This window comes from Oreochromis aureus, linkage group 3, assembly GCF_013358895.1.
Source record: "Oreochromis aureus strain Israel breed Guangdong linkage group 3, ZZ_aureus, whole genome shotgun sequence".
Classification (NCBI taxonomy): domain Eukaryota; kingdom Metazoa; phylum Chordata; class Actinopteri; order Cichliformes; family Cichlidae; genus Oreochromis; species Oreochromis aureus.
Window position 1 is genome coordinate 77875338 of NC_052944.1, and position 17795 is coordinate 77893132.

The window sequence follows — 17795 nt, forward strand, 5'->3', positions numbered from 1 at the left end:
CCAAAGATAATAAGACGATGTACAAGAGGCATCATTGTGGAAAAAAATATTTCTCAGGTTTTATTTATATTTTAGCAAAAAGTATCATGTCCAGAATTATTCATACCCTTCTCAATAATCAATAGAAAAGCCTTTATTGGCTATTACAGCAATCAAACGCTTCCTATAATTGCAGACCAGCTTTTTGCATGTCTCCACAGGCATTTTTGCCCATTCATCTTTAGCAATGAGCTCCAAATCTTTCAGGTTGGAGGGTCTTCTTGCCATCACCCTGATCTTTAGCTCCCTCCACAGATTCTCAATTGGATTCAAGTCAGGACTCTGGCTAAGCCACTGCAAAACGCTAATGTTGGTGTCTGCTAACCATTTCTTCACCACGTTTGCTGTATGTTTTGGGTCATTGTCGTGCTAAAATGTCCACTGGTTCCCAAGGCCAAGTTTTTCTGCAGACTGCCTGATGTTGTTGTTGAGAATCTTCATGTATTGCTCTTTTTTCATGGTGCTGTTTACTGTGATTAGGTTCCATGGTCCATTGGCTAAAAAACCCCCAAAGCATTAGGTTCCCACCACCATGTTTGACAGTGGGGATGGTGTTCTTTGGGTTGAAGGCTTCTCCATTTTTATGCCAAATGAAGGCAAAATCATTGTGACCAAATAATTCAATTTTTGTTTCATCTGACCATAACACTGAAGACCAGAAACCTTCTTCTTTGTCCAGATGAGCATTTGCAAAGGCCAAATGAGCTTTTGCATGCCTTAGAAGTGCCTGGAGAAGTGGCGTTTTCCTTGGTCTGCATCCGTGGAACTCCAACAGTGTCCGTTGGACTGTCTGCCTTGAGACATTGCCACCAGCAGAGCCCAGATTCACCAGAATGACCTTGGTGGTGATCCTTGGATTCTTTTTCACCTCTCTCACTATTCTCCTGGCCAGCACAGGTTTCACTTTTGGCTTCCGACAACGTCCTCTGAGATTTTCCACAGTGCGGAACATCTTGTATTTTTTAATAATACTTTGCACTGTAGCCACTGGAACTTGAAAACATTTGGATATGGCCTTGTAGCCCATTCGTCACTTGTGAGCAGCCAGAATGCACAGCTGCAGGTCCTCACTGAGTTCCTTTGTCTTAGCCATGAATGTCCACAGACCACCTGCAGAGAGCTGCTGTTTTTCACCTGTTGAGTTGATCAAAACAGCTATTTCCAATTAATCAGGGTAATTAGGATGCTTTAGAACAGCTTTGACTATATGGAATGGTATGGAACTTTGGATTTTCCCAGAGACTGTGACAGTTTGTGAAGGGTATGAATAATTCTGGACATGATACTTTTGCTCAAATGTAAATAAAAGCTGAGAAATATTTTTTCCACAATGATGCCTCTTGTACATCATCTTATTATCTTTTGTGAGACGCCTGTGTCATTTCCAGTTAAAAAATAACTTGCTAGTTGAATAAAAGTAACTTTAAGTCAAAATTTGCCAGGGGTATGAATAATTATGGGCTTAACTGTAGTTGGTTTCATGTGCATTATTATATTAGTAAGATGGAATTATGAAACTGGTTTAAATTCTGAGAAAAGGAATGAACATGTAGGTGGTTCAGAGGGGTCTTGGGATGGGAGCGGGATATGTGCTTGGATATTATCAATTTTTTCAGTAAAGAACTTTTGAAAATCCTCAGACGTGTGTGAGGCAGTCTCAGATATAGCTGAAGTGGTGGGATGTGGGACAGAGTTGATTGTGTTGAATAGAACTTTAGTATACCAGAATTCTTAGTAATGATCTTGGAGAAATAATTTGCTCTTTCTACCTTGATGATGCGCTGATAGTTATTTAAACAATCTCTAAACACTTGGTAATAAACGTGGAGCTTATCTTTCTTCCATTTTTGTTCTGCTTTCCTGCCTGACGGCACGAGTGACCTTCTTTAGCCAAGGCTGAGTTTTAGATTTTTGCCGTCTACATTTTAGAGGAGCAATTGAGTCCATTATGTTGGTACAGGCACAATTAAAACATGCAAGAAGCTCATCAGGATTATTGCAATGAGGACTTTCATCAAAGGTGGCTAAAGGAGATGCAGCGAAGGCAGCTTAGAATTGGGGAGCAGTTTCAGGTGTTATAGGGTGTATAAGAGAGGGTGCCTGGGTTTGTTTGGAGGATGAGTGAGGGGTGGAAATATTAAATAAAAAAGGAATTATGATCAGATGGACACACATCAATCACTGCAACGCAGATCACTGAGAGTCCAGATGACAAGATGAGGTCAAGAGTGGGGCCCTGCTTGTGTGTAGGGCCGTTGACAGACTGGCTCAGGTTAAATGAGTCCAAGAGTTGTAAAAATTCTCTAACCCAGACCTTCCCAAAGTGTGTGGCCCGCCCCCTAGGGGGGGCGCAGAGCCATTGCGGGGGGGGAACAAAACGCTTGGACACTGCTAGCACGGGCGGCCACAGAATCGCAAAGCAGGAGATGAAGCATCGCTGAATATGTTTCCAAACCAACTTCATTCTAAGCCAAAGACTAGAAAATATGGTGAAGCATATCTTCCCTTTGGCTTCACCTGCACAAGTGCTGAGATAGGTCTCCCCTGTAGAATTGGTTTTCCCTGTGTCAGGAGCAGCGCTGGGCTCTCCAAATCACGGACAAACAGTATCCCACAGCTGTTTATGATTTTGAACCAATTTTGCACAGAGAGACATTTTTTGAAAAAATGTTCGGTGATTCGAAATGCCGTTTACGTGTGGACGAAACAGCTGCGCTTTCAAAAATACCCGTGTAGGTGTGGACGTAGCGTGAAAGAGTTAGTAGTTTATTTTATTACTACCTGTAATTTATTGCAGATTACTTGTATTTGCTTAATCTTTTACTAAATGTTTGAGGTGTGAAATAAACCACAATAGAGCAAAATATGGGTGTGTGGTTGGAGGATGTGCGTGCGGGGGGGGGGAACATTTTTCTTGTAAACAAAGGGGGGCCCGGCAAAAAAAGTTTGGGAACCACTGCCCTAACCAAAGGTTTAGAGGGACAACACATAGGGATATTGAAGTTGACAAGGATTAGAAGCCTATCAGTGGTTGGCAATGGCACAGATAGAAAATCAGAAAATTCCTTGATGAAGTCATTTTTAAGGTGAGGAGGCCTATAAACTAGAGCACAGAGTGCAGGAGAGGACAGATCCAGCATAAACAGTTGCAATTCTAAACTAGTGTATTTGCATAAAGAAAGGTAGCATCTTGTTCAGCGTGTGCCTAAAACTGATGAGACTGCAGTTTGCACATGATTGGCTCCAGCCTGAATAAAGCAGCCATGCCTGTGGAAGCAAAACATCCTGCAATTTTGCCAGAGATATGCATGTGTCAACATTAATTTTGCGCTATATCTATCAAAAGTTGGGACATGCAGGTAGAGCGCACATGCTGTCAAAACTAATACAAAAATACTGGATAGTAAATGCAAATTGGGCTGCCAGCAAAACCATCTCTTGTTGTACCATGTGTAGATGTAACAGAGGAAAGTTTGTTGAACAAAAGATGGCAGATCAGCACAAAGAGTGTCCTGACAGTCATGGCTCCATTCCCAAATGTTGGAGTAGACTATAAGTGTTCAAAGAGGACAAGGTGTCCTTAGAAGGTATGGAGTTTTTTACTTTTTTGACCAGTTGTGCAGTACATCTGGAAATTGCATATACCCTTAATACAGAATCCTGAGTAAATGCTGTTCCGAGGTTTATCTGTGGACGAAGCCCAGTTTTGACCATCAGATCTGATAAAATTACAAATTTTGTTGGTGCACATCGAGAGTTGAAAGAGAAGTTGACTGAGTTGAACCATGCTAAAATTCAAAATGCTTTTGTTCGGGATGGCATCAAATGGAACTTTAATGCGCCTCTGCTATTGTGTCGTTGCCCTTATGATTGGTATTTGATTCAAGTGATCTTCATGTCAGGAAAAAGTGGAAACAGGTACAGTACCTGGCAGAGTTGTTCTGGAAGAGATGGTTTTCTGAGTACCTACCTACCAGAAATTTTCCTCACACTGAACCTGCTGCTTGTCTTTCTCCTGTTCTTCATATTTACACCAGAAGGGAAAAACTAATTGGTAATAAAATTGCTGAAAAATAGGTAACATAATGGGTTTTTTTGTTTGTTTTTTTACTGTTTCATTAATCTGAGTAGGAATCATCTTCACTGAAGTGAATCGACAACAGTTGGTGCTGAAAATAGAGCCATCATTCCAGTCCTCACACAAACCCCTGTGGCCCTGTATTGAATAAAAGGGGGAACGTGGATGGATCTTTAGGCAGCTTCTTATTAGCAATCTGTTGCCATAAACACGTTCCCATTGCTTTAGCTGAACCTACAAAAAGTGTCAAAGGAATCACAGACAGATAAAATATTTTTTGTTCACCAAGAAGTTGATTACCAATGAGCTTCTAGTCAAAAACATATCCAAACTGTTCAGTGTGTTGTTAAAAAACTTAAGACAACTGGAGAAAAAAAGACCCTAAAAAAATCAGCTATCAATTTTAAATTTTGAGGGGGAATTTGAGACACTAAAATTTGGTTTTTATTATTAATATTACCAGATTATTACCAGGAGAAGCTCACAAAACTTTCTGTTACATCTCAGTTTCTCCTTAAAATAAATAAAAGCTTTCATGTCATGGTACATCAGAAAAACAGACAAAAAAGAAAGGCATTGCACTTGATGTAGAACCTCACAGAATTTATATTATTTAGCTTTTCTGCAACAAAAGTTAGATAAGAGGCTATCGAGAGATCAGGGAGAGAAACGTGTCAGTGTAAAACTACATGGTTCTTTACTTTCATATAACACTTTAAACACTCTACCTTTGGTTACCTTTGGTAAACTGGACTGACTTAAACGATTATGAAAACTTGTTACCTAAAAAAAAAAACCCAAAAAAACAAACCCTCACTTAAAGAGGATTGTTACACAGACTTCATTCACTTGAGGGGGAAAGAGTCACACAGAGTTCATATTTTAGACCAAGATGAAATCAAGTCTGTTTTGAAGCATATCATACACTTTCCTATACAACCTTTACGAACTCTAAACCATGCCAAATGTCATTCAGTTATAGTTGATCAATGGATCCTGAATTATCAGGCACATTAACGATTGTCTATGAGCCACAGAACATCATCTACACTCAGATCATCACATACACTGTTTGTGTTGTCATGTCAGGGAGTGAGACCCGAATTCTGAATGACTGACATCTAAAGTCATCTGAGGACTAATAGCTGATCACCATCTTTCAGGATTGGTATGAACCCTCATTTTAATTTTTATTTATTGATAGATTGATTGATATACCTTTATTAGTCCCACAAGGGGAAATTTCATGTTAAGGCTGCTGACCTATTGCACGCAACGGCGGCGCCATCTTACCCTCCGACCGGACATACATTACACAAAAACATCACATGGGGAAGACAGGTCAGAGAGGTATAACAATGGAAAATGCACAACATGAGGAAAGATAAGGAGAAAAAAATAACTCCCCCCAGACTGAGCTCCAACAGGGAGATCAGTTTGAGAACAGAAAAAAAAACACCTCTGCACATAGCACATGAAAAAACTCTTAATACACCAAAGAAACACATGACAAGCAACAGGGGTGGGTAAAGGGTGAGAGACAGCCAATGTAGACAGTACATCCGGGTCTGCAGCCTATGCGCTGGTCTCCTTGATCCACCGTCAGCATCGGAAGGGAATAAGCTTCGAAGGCGTTTGGAGGGGGGAAGGGGGAGGGGGGATGAGTGTATGTCTGCATGTGTATGTCTGCTGTGACTTCAGCTGAGACAGTGTCCTTCGCCCTGCCAGGCTAAGTAAACAGTCTTCCAGCCAACCCAGGTGGCCTTGCGTAGAATGGGAAGAACAGTCTAAACACAGTCGTTATCAGGGTGTTGTTGTTCAGCTCCAGCCTAGAGACCGCAGCTGGCGCCAAAGGGGCATCCGCATGAAGTGATGGTGGTTTTTTACTTTACTGCGAACAACTCATATGAATTCAAAGCTGTTCTAACAGTCCGGCACTGGTCTCTCAATCTCCTGTTGGAGAGCCGTGTTGGGGAGCCGTGAGCTTCTCCATGATAGAATAGAATAGCCTTTATTGTCATTGTACAGGGTACAACGAAATTGGAGTGCCACTCCCTTGGTGCAAAATGCAATAATAAATATAAATGTAAAATATAAAAGGTACAATAAAACAAACGTAAGTACTCAACAAAAGTAAGTATGATATTTACAGGATAGCAGCATTAATATAATGACAGTATGACAGTATGAATAGCAGCATAATATAATGACAGTGACAGTATGGTATGGCTAAGCAGGTTCAATTGTTTTTGTGCTTATTTACTACGGTGATAGCTCTGGGAAAGAAGCTATCCCTGAATCTGTTTGTCCTGGTTTTATGTGACCTGTACCGTCTGCCTGATGGTAATAGTTCAAACATTTGATTGCTGGGGTGAGAATGGTCCTTGATGATATTGCCAGCTCTGCTGAGGTACCGAGAGTTTGCAATGACCTCCAGGCTGGGCAGAGAGCAGCCAGTGATCTTCTGGGCTGTGTTGATGACCCTCTGCAGTACTTTCCTGTCTGCAGCTGAGCACCCTGCATACCATGTTGTTATGCCGTACGTTAGGATGCTCTCTATGGTGGCTCTGTAGAATGTCACCAACAGCCTCTCCTCCAGGTTGTTCCTCCGGAGCACTCTGAGAAAGTGGAGACGCTGCTGGGCCTTTTTTACCACCGCAGTGGTATTTGCAGTCCAGGAGAGATCATCAGAGAAACCTCATGGAGTGTACCCTCTCCACACAGTTCCCGTGAATGTACAGTGGGGCTGGGTCTGCTCTGCCCTTCCTGAAGTCCAAGATTAGTTCTTTAGTTTTCGTGGTGTTCAGTTGGAGGTTGTTAACTGAACACCACTCAGTCAGTCTGTTGATCTCATCTCTGTAGTCCAACTCATCCCCCCTTGAGATGAGTCCAACCACAGTGGTGTCGTCCGCAAACTTTATGATGGTGTTTGAGAGATGGGTAGGGGAGCAGTCGGATGTGTAGAGCGTAAACAGGAGGGGACTCAGAACACATCCTTGTGGAGACCCGGTGCTGAGTGTGATGGTGCTGGACAGGTGGGGGCCGAGTCTGACAGACTGTGGTCTGTTTGTCAGGAAGTCCTTGATCCAGAGGCAGATGGGGTGGAGAGTCCCAGGTGAGACAGTTTCTGGACCAGGATCTCCGGGATGATATGATTGAATGCTGAGCTGAAGTCCAGAAAGAGCATTCTCACATAGCTTCCTCTGTGCTCCAGGTGACTCAGCGCAGTGTGGAGCGCTATGGTGATAGCGTCCTCGGTGGATCGGTTAGTCCTGTAGGCAAATTGGTGGGGGTCCAAAGTGGGAGGCAGACTGGCCCTGATGTGCTGACAGACCAGTCTCTCAAAGCACTTCATCACTACAGGCGTAAGTGCAACAGGCCTGTAATCATTTGGGCTGACCACAGCTGTCTTCTTGGCGATGGGGATGATGGTGGAGGTTTTGAGGCAGGGCGGGACGGTGTTTAATGACAAGGAAAGGTTGAAGATTTTAGTGAAGACTCCGGTCAGTTCGTCAGCACATGCTCTGAGAACCTTTCCATGTATTCCTCAGGACCTGCCGCCTTCCTGGGATTCACTGACCTTAGAACACACCTCACTTGATGCTCCCTAAGTGTTAGTGTGCCGGTGCTGGGGGCGGGTGGAAGTGGTGTGACAGCTGAGGGTCTGGTCGTCTCAAAGCGGGTGAAGAAACGATTTAGATCCTCAGCCAGCGAGGCATCAGTCCTAGATGTCGCCTGGTTATTGCTTCTGTAGTTGGTCATGTGATTGATCGCCTGCCACATTTTTCTGGGGTCGTTGTCAGCAAAGTGATCTTCAATCCTCCTCCTATAGGCAGCCTTAGCTTTCCTGATGCCTCTACTCAGGTCTGCCCTGGCCACCCTATACGCAGCCCTGTCCCCTGACTTGAAGACAGTGTTGCGGCTTTTTAGGAGGGATTGCACTTTGCTATTCATCCAGGGTTTTTGATTTGGAAACACCCTGACCCTTTTGTTGACGGTGACATTGTCAACACAGTTCCTGATGTACGAGAGTACAGTGTCCGTGTACTCCTGGAGGTTGTGGCTGGAGAATAAATCCCATACAGTAGTTGAGAAGCAGTCCTGCAGTTGAGAGAGGGCTCCTTCAGGCCAGGTTTTTATTGTCTTTGTCTGGGGCTTTGTTTTTCTCAGCAGGAGGGTGTAGGTGGGGGTGAGGGACATGCAGAGGTGGTCAGATCCAGCCAGGTGGGGGAGGGGTGTCGCTCTGAAAGCATGCCTGATGTTTGAATAGACATGATCCAAAGTGTGTTCTCCTCTCGTAGCAAAGTCCACAAACTGGACAAATTTAGGAAGCACAGTCTTTAGGCACGCTTTGTTAAAGTCACCGGCGACAATAAAAACCCCATCGGGGTGGGCAAGCTGTTGTTTGTTTATGGTGTTGAGCAAGAGGCTGAGAGCCGTGCCGACATTCGCATCTGGCGGTATATAAACAGCTATCACAATAACTACTGTAAACTCCCTCGGGATGTAAAAAGGTCTGCACGATACTGCCAGAACCTCCAAATCAGGAGAACAGTGTGTGTGAATGATCCTGCTGTTACAACACCACTCGTTATGCACGTAAACACATAGCCCCCCTCCTCTGCTTTTACCTGAGTTGCTGTTTCTGTCGTGCCGATGTAGCGTGCGGCCTGCTAACTCGACTGCAGCGTCAGGAATCAGCGGGTGAAGCCACGACTCCATAATAAGAATAATGCTGCAGTTGCGTGCAAAGCTCGTGGTGGCTATCTGTAGCTCCAATTCGTCCAATTTGTGGGTGATGGATCTGGCGTTCGATACGAAAAAGGCTCGGAAGTGCTGGCGGTGTGGTTGTTTGCGTAGCCTAGCATCTGAGCCCGACCGGCATCCCCTCTTCTGCTTTCTCTCCCTCCGTCGCCTCCTACGCTTGCTGGGCGGGCAGACTATCCACGGTGACCCTGGCGGTCTCGCTATCTCCTCCAGGATGTTGTGTGTTCGCTGATATTTGCCAGAAACAGACAAACTATATTTGAAACCTAGGTCAATTAGGTTCTGGCGACTGTAAGAGATGGCGGCGTTGCAAACATTTAAAAATATACACAGTAAAAGTAAAAACGAGCACCAAACTGGAGAGCTAAGAGCCGCTGCACCCGTGCGCGCCGCCATCTTGAGCCAAAAGTTGATGTTTGATGTTATCAAACTTACGCTCCGTGAATATACAAACAATAATTGAAATAACACAAACAACAAATATAATAATTGTATTAACAACAATAAGAACAAAAGAAGCTTCTAGAACACTTATTCCAACATATCCCTCCAGATCCAGCCATTTGGTTCCTCCTGGCTGACCTGCAGGTAAGAAACAGATGTGGGGTGTTAGCTGTCAGGTAGGTGATGAGTGAAGTAAGTAAAATTTATTAATGTAGCACTTTTTAAGACAAGAATCTATTACAAAGTGATTTAACATTGATATTAAAAACAGCGCACAGAAACACAGTGCACAAGATTATCAAAATGTTTGTTAAATAGGTGTGTTTCTAACTCATCAGAAATTTACTGTAATGGTTTTTTCTCTGGGAGTGTCATCTACTGTTTGTAACTTAATCTCGGCTCCATCCAGAAAAGCCCAATGCCTAGGTGGAGTTACCAAGCTGGATATTACACCACCAGTATCACAACAAAGACTCTGGTAAGGAAAGGTGTGACCACAGCAGAGAGCAACCAGCGTGTTGCTGTGGACTTTAATAAGGCATGTGTGAAAACTGTACCCCCAAATTCCACCAATGTTAAGTGTCCTACCAGAGGGGTGAGGACACTGGACCATGTAAATAAGCAGTCCTACAGACTGACACTCCTCCATGACCTTGGACAATCTGACAAAACAATAAAACATGCCCCTCCAAGCACCCTGGTCATGGTTACAGACCTATAGCACTCACAGGAAGCGCTACATGGAGATGGTCTTCGTGAACTACAGCTCAGCATTTAACACCATAATCCCAGACATTTTTACCATGAAACTGGACCACCTTCAACCTGATCCTTGATTAAATATTTCCTCATCAACTGGCCCCAAATGCTCCAATAGTCGGGCACCCACATCTCTGCCAATCTCACCTGGCCCCACAACACCAACGTGCTGGTAAAGAAGGCCCAGTAGCGGCTGCACTTCCTCCGTGTCCTGAGAAAGAATAACCCAGACCAGACGCTGCAGCTGGTCTTCTACTGTGCGTCAGTGGAGAGCATGCTCTTCTACTGCTTTGGTATTTGGTACACAGGGGCCACAACTGAGAACAGAAAGGCTGCGCAGAGGGCAATTAACCACACCCAAAAAGCATTAGCTGCCTTCTGCCTCCCATGGAGGCGATCGTCATATATTCCTTTCTCATGGAAAAGAAGGCCATCACCGATGACCCCTTGCACCCCCGCCTAGCACCCGTTTGACCCATGCTCTCTGGTCGGTGCATAAGTTGAGTCATGTTCCACACCTCCAGAGTCAGAAACACCTTCTTTCCATTTGGACTCTCAACAAGTACTGTCCCTGCTGGTGACTTCTTGTGACAATTGGATGAACCTAGAATCTCAGCTCACAATGACTTGATGTCATCTTCATTTTCATCTGGCCAATCACATGCAAAGACTAGGATCACAACATTGTGTGAAAGAAAGGAGGGCAGAAACTGTGAAGACAGCGACTGTGGTGGTACAGGCCAGGTACACAGAGCAACACAGAGACAAGGATCTGGAATTAAATGCAGATGTGTTGGGGAAAAGTGATAAAAATATCAGAAAAGAAACTGGCTGCATTTAAATGATACTGGAGACAGCAAAGCTGAGCACAGAATTATTAAAATTGTAATATGTTGAAACAAATTCAAAAAATACTCCTAAGCGCTGCTCATATCTACCTGTAGCTGGAGGAGAGGTGTTATTCACTGGCCCTGGAAGAGTGTCCTGTTTTGAGTCAGGTATCTCTGCTGCACCATCCACTGTGTTGAATGAACCACGGCCTGCTGCAAGTCAAATCAAAAGAACAACATTTATTCCAAAACAAACGACCCCAGTGAAACAAACGTTTTGATGAGGAGCTGGCTGACATCACTGGCAGTGACTTTCAGACATTTTTCCATCGTAGAGAAGAACAGATTTCAGATTGTCTTTGTCCAGGCTTTAAACCCCATGTGTGTTCTTCTGAGCAGCAGTAAATGCATAAAAATAAGGCTTTCGTGAAAACACTAATTCAAACACTTCTTACCAACACAGATCATTCACAGCTGGGCTAAAATAGAAGGCTCCCAGTGATACTGAATGAAGAGCCATTAAAGAGCAATAAGGCAGCAGAGCTAAAAGAGCCGAAGATCTCACAAACACTGAACACTCCTCACTCACTTGGAGAACCAACTCTCAGGTTGATGATGCTGATGAGCTTCAAAGGTTTTCCAGCTCTCTTGATGACACGACACTCGTATGTTCCAGCATCATCTTGTCTCACATTCTTCAGAATCAAAGACACGTCTCCATCAGCTATCTGTCTGTCCTTCAGATCCACCCGGTTCTCAAAAGATGGATGCTGGTAATCTGGAACAAGTCGTCCATGCTGATATAAAAGGACAAGTTCTTCATCTTCCAGGTCAGTTCTGCTCCACTCTACAACTATGACGATGTGGGCTTGAGCTCGACATGTCAGAGTGACGTCCTGTCCAGACACAGCGGTGATGATTTTGTGATCTGAAAGAGGAAACAACACAGAGCAGAGAGGTTAAAGGTCATTTTATTCACTTCTACAACAGCCAGAGTGAAGATCATACACCACTGAGCCTTTCTACACACTTCTACATACATACACAAGCAATAAACATGCACAGATAAACTGAATCAATATTAAATAATTCTGCTTGTTTCTTTATCTTGATCTGTGATTGAAATGGCATTTAGCTCCTGACAAGTAAAACTCACCTGCAGAGGTACAAATTAAGAGGCTGACTAACAATCAGTTTGTTCTAAATGTCTGAGTCTGTCGGGATTTTCAGTGAATAACTGAACCTGAGTTTAAACCTAACTACTTGAGATTAAATTTAAGGTTTAAATAAAGTCCACTTTCCATAGAAATTATTCCAGGTTCAGATTCTGTCATGACTAGACTGTGTGCAGGGATGAGTGATGACATGGAGGACCCAAAGTGCAGACACGTGTACTCAAAACAGCTTCAATACTAAACTCAAAAAAGTAACAAAACTGTCACGGTCCCCGTGTCTCTCTGGTTGGCTCACGCTGGCTACAGGTTTTGTTGTTGTTCTTTTTTGTTTTCTTTGTCTCTCCTCCTCCTCTCTGCCTGGGTGGAGCTCGTTACGGGCTCTCGCTCTTGGCCCACGCACCTGTGTGATTGTCTCCACCTGCTGCTGATCTGGCTGATTTCCCCAGCTGCTATTTAAGGCAGTGGCACAGAGCAGCTCACCGCTGGAACGTTGAACCTCCTGAGTTCGTGCTCTCGGCATTATCAAAGAAATCCCTGTATGTATTTTGCTGTGAAACTAACGTTGAATTCTGTGTGTAGATATCCCTCTTCTGGACCAAATCACGGGACCTGCCCGGGTGTGGCAGCGTGTGTGGAGTTTTGGAGCGAGTGCGGCTGAAGAGGAGTGCGTGTGTGCGGAGGAGCTGTGGCGGTGACTGTGTGGAAGAGGAAGCGTGTGTGTGGATTCTCTCCCTGGAGCCCCCCCCTCCCAACTCACTGTACATGTATATAGCACTGAGGTGATCCCTGTTGTAAATAAATAATCTCCTTTTGTTCACAAAGAAGGAACTGTCTGCGTGTGAGTCCGTCCAGTAGCCATGACAAAAACTGAGAATCCAAAATAAACTTAAGCAGACAGACCAAACACACAGCAAGATGAGGTTAGATCACAACACAGTCACAGAGAAACACAGGGCTTAAATACACAGAGCGAGCAATCAGGGAACGAGAGACAGAAGGAAAACACAGCTGGGGCAAATCAGGGCTAACGAGACAAAGGAAGCAAAACCAAGAGACGTGAGACCAGGGCAGACACAGAACAGAGGGAGTATGGAAAACAAAACTTAAGAACTACATAATCACACACCAAGAAGAACTGGGGGAAATAGAAATGCAAAACAGAAACCAAAAGCTTCACAATAATAAACTAAGATGAGAAAACAAATAAAAGATACGAAACTGAAACCACTGGGTTAATGACCCAGGTACCCTAACAGATACTAATGCTGGATAATAATCACCTAGCCTTTTGAAATATGTGAGAGAACTGGATCCTCAGCAGTTCTGTGTGATTAGTAAAGAGGTATGTGTCTCTCAGCTTTCTGGTCAAACTGGTCCAGTAGTGTTTGTTGCTACATGTGTGTGTGTGTAGGTGACTTTCTCTGTTCTTGTTTTGCATGATTTGTTTGATTGAGAAGTGATTTCAAAGTTTCATATGAGAGCTAAAATAGCTGTATTTAATTTAACCTGCCTGAAACTGTCAATGTGCAGCCCTGAGAGAAGAGCAGCGCCAGTTCAAACTTGTTTTAAACAAGTTTCTCACACTGTAGAGTTTCAGAGGGGAATATTCCTGAAGCTGATACTGAATTCAGCGCTCACAAAGAAAGAGGAGAAAAACAATTAGTCACATTGGGGAAGCGATCTGAGTAATGTTCAAGTAGTTGAACGAATGAAAGAGTTGTTTAAATGTACCTGTGCCTGTAAGAGTGTCCTGTTGTGAGTCAGGTACCTCTGCTGCAGAGTCCGCTGTGTTGAAGAAAACAGGATCTACACCACGGCCTTCTGCAAGTCGAAACAAAAGAAGAACCTTTATTCTAAAACAAATGAACCCAGCCAAACAGAAAAGTGTTAATAAGGATCTGGCTAAGATCACAACCAGTGGCTACCTGACATTTTTTCCTCTTACTGTATAATATATAATAAATAATGCTGCTGTAGCAAGCAACTAACATGTAGATGGTGGAGTCCCCCATAAATTTAAAGATGATTTTTTTGAAAAGAGCCAAAGATCCTAAACACACTGAACTCACTCACTTGGAGGACCAACTCTGAGGTAGATGATGCTGATGAGCTTCATATGTTGTCTGCCTCTCTGGATGACACGACACCTATATGTTCCACTATCAGCAGTGGTCACATCCTTCAGAATCAAAGACACGTCTCCATCAATGATCTGTCTGTCCTTCAGATCCACCCGGTTCTCAAAAGATGGATGCTGGTAATCAGGAACAAGTCGTCCATGGTGATATAAAAGGACAAGTTCCTTCATCTTCCAGGTCAGCTCTGCACCACTGTACATGTCTGATGATGTTGTTTTGAGTTTGACATGGTAGAGTGACGTCCTCTCCAGGCACAGCAGTGATGATTGTGTGGTCTGAAAAAGGAAACAACACAGAATTGATGGATTAAACATTTACCACTCAGACTGTCCAAGAAAAGGTGATTGTGTGGCAGTTTATGTGAAGGTCTGTCTTGCTGCTCAAGCGCTGCTCTCTAGATCTGCAACTAAGCAATTTAAAATTTTGGCCTTTAGTATTAATTTGTTTAGAAAAGTCTTTGACAGTTGTTGGCTCCTATTAGTCACCATCTGCGTCCCCCAGCACATTACCTTCTCTGGTTCAACTTTGATCTAAACTCATTTTTTAAATGACATCACTCTGGTAGGTGATTTTTATTGGGACTGACTTTTTTTCTGTGTCTGATGATTTTAAGGTGCACTGCTTGTTGTAAAATCTTACTCTAATAATTTAAAGCCAGCACTTTAATTACAAACCTCCAGACAAATCTTCTCTTATTGATCTTTTTGTAACCAATGTGCAGCATACGTTTTCCACATTAGTGGTTTTTACCAGTGGCCTGAATCATCTCTACATAGTTGGTGCTGTGAGAGACACGAAAATCTCACGCTCCAACCCCCACATGATCAAAAAATAAATAAAAATAAATAAATAAAAATGAAGCTTTACAGTGAGCAAGCTTTTCTTCATGACTTAGTCAGTTTTAACTGGGTTGGTATTAAACTGATTGACAATGTCAATTTAGCTTGGAAATATTTCCAGCAGAGTTTTATGTACTTTGTGGACAAACATTTTTGCCACATCAGAGTGAAATGTCAGGACATCCCTCAGTTCAGTTCTGAACTGGCTGGTCTCCTACATTAGAGAAACCAGGTCTGAGCAGCCATGAGAAAGTACAGATCTGATGCTAATGCCTACGTTTTTGTCAGCAGTGTAATCGGTTTACTGCCTCCATCAGGAAGGCCAAACGTGACAATTTTTTTACTTTAAACACTGACAGTCTAAATGACCTGAGGAGGTTTTGGCAAACTATAGTCTCTTTCTGCCAGCTCTCATTCCTCAGAGCCACCTCCTTTCTTAAGTATTGACTCCACTCTTGTGCCAAACAAAACTGAAATGCTCGATTGTTTCAACCACCACTTCGTTGCTTCTTGTTCTTTGTTTAGCACAGTATCCAATAGTAAACCTCTTGCATACAACTCTGCTAGTAGTTCCCTGGTTACTCATACTATTTTCTTTGCATCCTTTACTGTGAAAGGGTTGTGCAAGGTTTTGAAGAGCCTCAACACCAAAAAGTCAGCTGGTCCTGCCAGTTCGTCTCCTTTCTTCTTGCACCTGACTGCTGACTGCATATATCACAGTTGAGCTAGTGTCTTATATTTTATATATACACACACACACACACACACACACACACACACACACACACATATATATACATATATATGTGTGTGTGTGTGTGTGTGTATATGGAGAGAGAGAGAGAGAGAGGGAGCGAGATAAATAAATGATTCCAGATTCAGATTTATTCCAAGCTCAGCTCTTCTACTAGAGGTCTGAGAGCTTGAGGGTCCTGCACAGTATCTTTGCTGTTCCCAGGACTGCGCTCTTTTGGACAGAGATCTCTGATGTTGTTCCTGGGGTCTGCTGGAGCCACTCGCCTAGTTTTGGAGTCACCGCACCTAGTGCTCCGATTACCACCGGAACCACCGTTACCTTCAACCTCCACATTTTCTCGAGCTCTTCTCTGAGCCCTTGGTATTTCTCGATCTTCTCATGTTCCTTCTTTCTGGTCAAAATGGGTTGTCTCCCATTTTGACCTCGGGATTTCCAGGTCATACTCAGCACAGATGCCCAGGAGGCGCCCAGGAGGCATCCTTGTCAGATACCCGAACACCACTTCAACTGGCTCCTTTCAATGTGGAGGAGCAGTGGCTCTACTCAGGGCGGACCTCATGCACCCCAGGAGCTCTGCCACTAAGGAGTTGTTTAACTGCCTGAGTAACCTCGCTCTCGGAGATAGGTCATATTTAACCAGTACTCTGTTTTCTCTGGTTGATTGGTCTTCTTTGGCCTTATGCAGGATGATTTGTTGGTATCACTTTATCTACTATTTACACTTTGTCTGCTAAATATATTTCTAGTTTACTGCCCTCTTATTTATCAGAGTACATGTTGCACAGACATTTTAGTCATAGACTGCGGTCTCGGGACATGATTACATGCAGTTGGTACAGAGCTTGGAAAGTAGGAATTTACCTATTCTGCCCCATCTTGATGAAATACATTACAGGAGAATTTGAAGCTCTCTCATTTCACTTCAAAACATGTCTAAATGTTTTTGTGAAATCATCACTAGGATTTTTTTTGTCTTTGATATTACTGTGTACAGTAGACAAATTGTTATTTTTGTATTTGTTTTATTGTTGTAATTTCAATATTTTTGTGTGGAACAGATCTCTCTTGCATCTCAATTGGACTACATGTATGAATAAAGGTTAAATAAAAATAAAGGTCAGTCTGTTCACTTCTACAACAGCCAGTGAGAGTCGAGATGAGATCAGAGAGCACTGAGCTCTGCTTAACAGGTCAACACACACAGAGTTTTCAATAATGTAACTTCTTACAGATTTCAATCACTGTATAATATATGATAAATAATGCTACAGTGGCAACAAACATGAAGGTGATGGAATCTCTCATACATTTAAACAAGTTAATGTGCAGTAAACTAAAACAATATATGTATAGCAAATATTTTTACAGGTTCAAACCTCTAAAACACAGACCTGCATCATGTTTGACAGCTACACAAAGCTTTGTAGTTTTATACTGACTCCTGAAACTACAACACATCACACTGACACATCTGTCATTGAAATCTCATTTAGTTCCTGACAGGTAAAACTCACCTGCAGAGGTAAACATGCAGAGACTGAATAACAGCAAAGTTGAGCAGAGTGATGCAGTCACAGCAGACATTTCCTCCAGCACCGATGATCTTAGTTTGCTCTAAATGTCTGAGTCTGTTGGTACTTTCAGTGAATAACTGAACCTGAGTTTAAACCTGACTACCTGAGATTACATTTAAGGTTTAAATTAAGCTGAAAGTCTAGTTTCCATAGAAATGATTCCAGATTCAGATACTAATGCTGGATAATACTGTCTTCTATCTCTTCTTAAGGCTTTTGAAGTATGTGAGAGAACTGGATCCTCAGCAGCTCTGTGTGGGTGGAACAGAGGCATGTGTGTCTTCCAATCTTCTGGTCAAACTGGTCCTGTAGTGTTTGTGTGTGTGTGTGTGTGTGTGTGTGTGTGTGTGTGTGTGTGTGTGTGTGTGTGTGTGTGATGTGTGTGTGCGTGTTTC

General features: G+C 43.1%; 1 protein-coding gene and 1 long non-coding RNA gene across 3 annotated transcripts; one reads left to right on the forward strand and one right to left on the reverse strand.

The window, feature by feature from the left end:
- Positions 1–8963: 8963 nt before the first annotated feature.
- LOC120438233 (matrix remodeling-associated protein 8-like) lies at positions 8964–17592 on the reverse strand. Of its 2 annotated transcripts, XM_039608672.1 has the most exons (7): positions 17341–17592; positions 14166–14505; positions 13824–13913; positions 11507–11845; positions 11026–11130; positions 10709–10859; positions 9252–9466 (listed from the first exon to the last, which is right to left on the reverse strand). In XM_039608672.1, exons 2-7 carry the CDS (start codon positions 14428–14430, stop codon positions 9379–9381), a joined length of 1038 nt encoding a protein of 345 aa, XP_039464606.1. In that variant the 5' UTR covers positions 14431–14505; positions 17341–17592; the 3' UTR covers positions 9252–9378. The 2 variants fall into 2 exon arrangements, with proteins under 2 accessions (XP_039464607.1, XP_039464606.1); XM_039608673.1 differs by lacking the exon at positions 10709–10859 and having other exon boundaries at positions 8964–9466.
- Positions 11457–12908, forward strand: LOC120438270. Its single transcript, XR_005611755.1, has 3 exons — positions 11457–11582; positions 11661–12595; positions 12672–12908. It is a non-coding gene; the product is annotated as an uncharacterized LOC120438270 (long non-coding RNA).
- Positions 17593–17795: the final 203 nt, after the last annotated feature.

Coding starts and splice junctions, on each gene's coding strand:
- LOC120438233 (XM_039608672.1), bottom strand. CDS start 14,430: ATGTACAGTGGTGCAGAGCTGACCTGGAAGATGAAGGAACTTGTCCTT. Junction 13,914..14,165: donor CCTCAGAGTTGGTCCTCCAA/GTGAGTGAGTTC, acceptor TTCGACTTGCAG/AAGGCCGTGGTGTAGATCCT. Junction 11,846..13,823: donor GGACACTCTTACAGGCACAG/GTACATTTAAAC, acceptor TTCCTCTTTCAG/ATCACAAAATCATCACCGCT.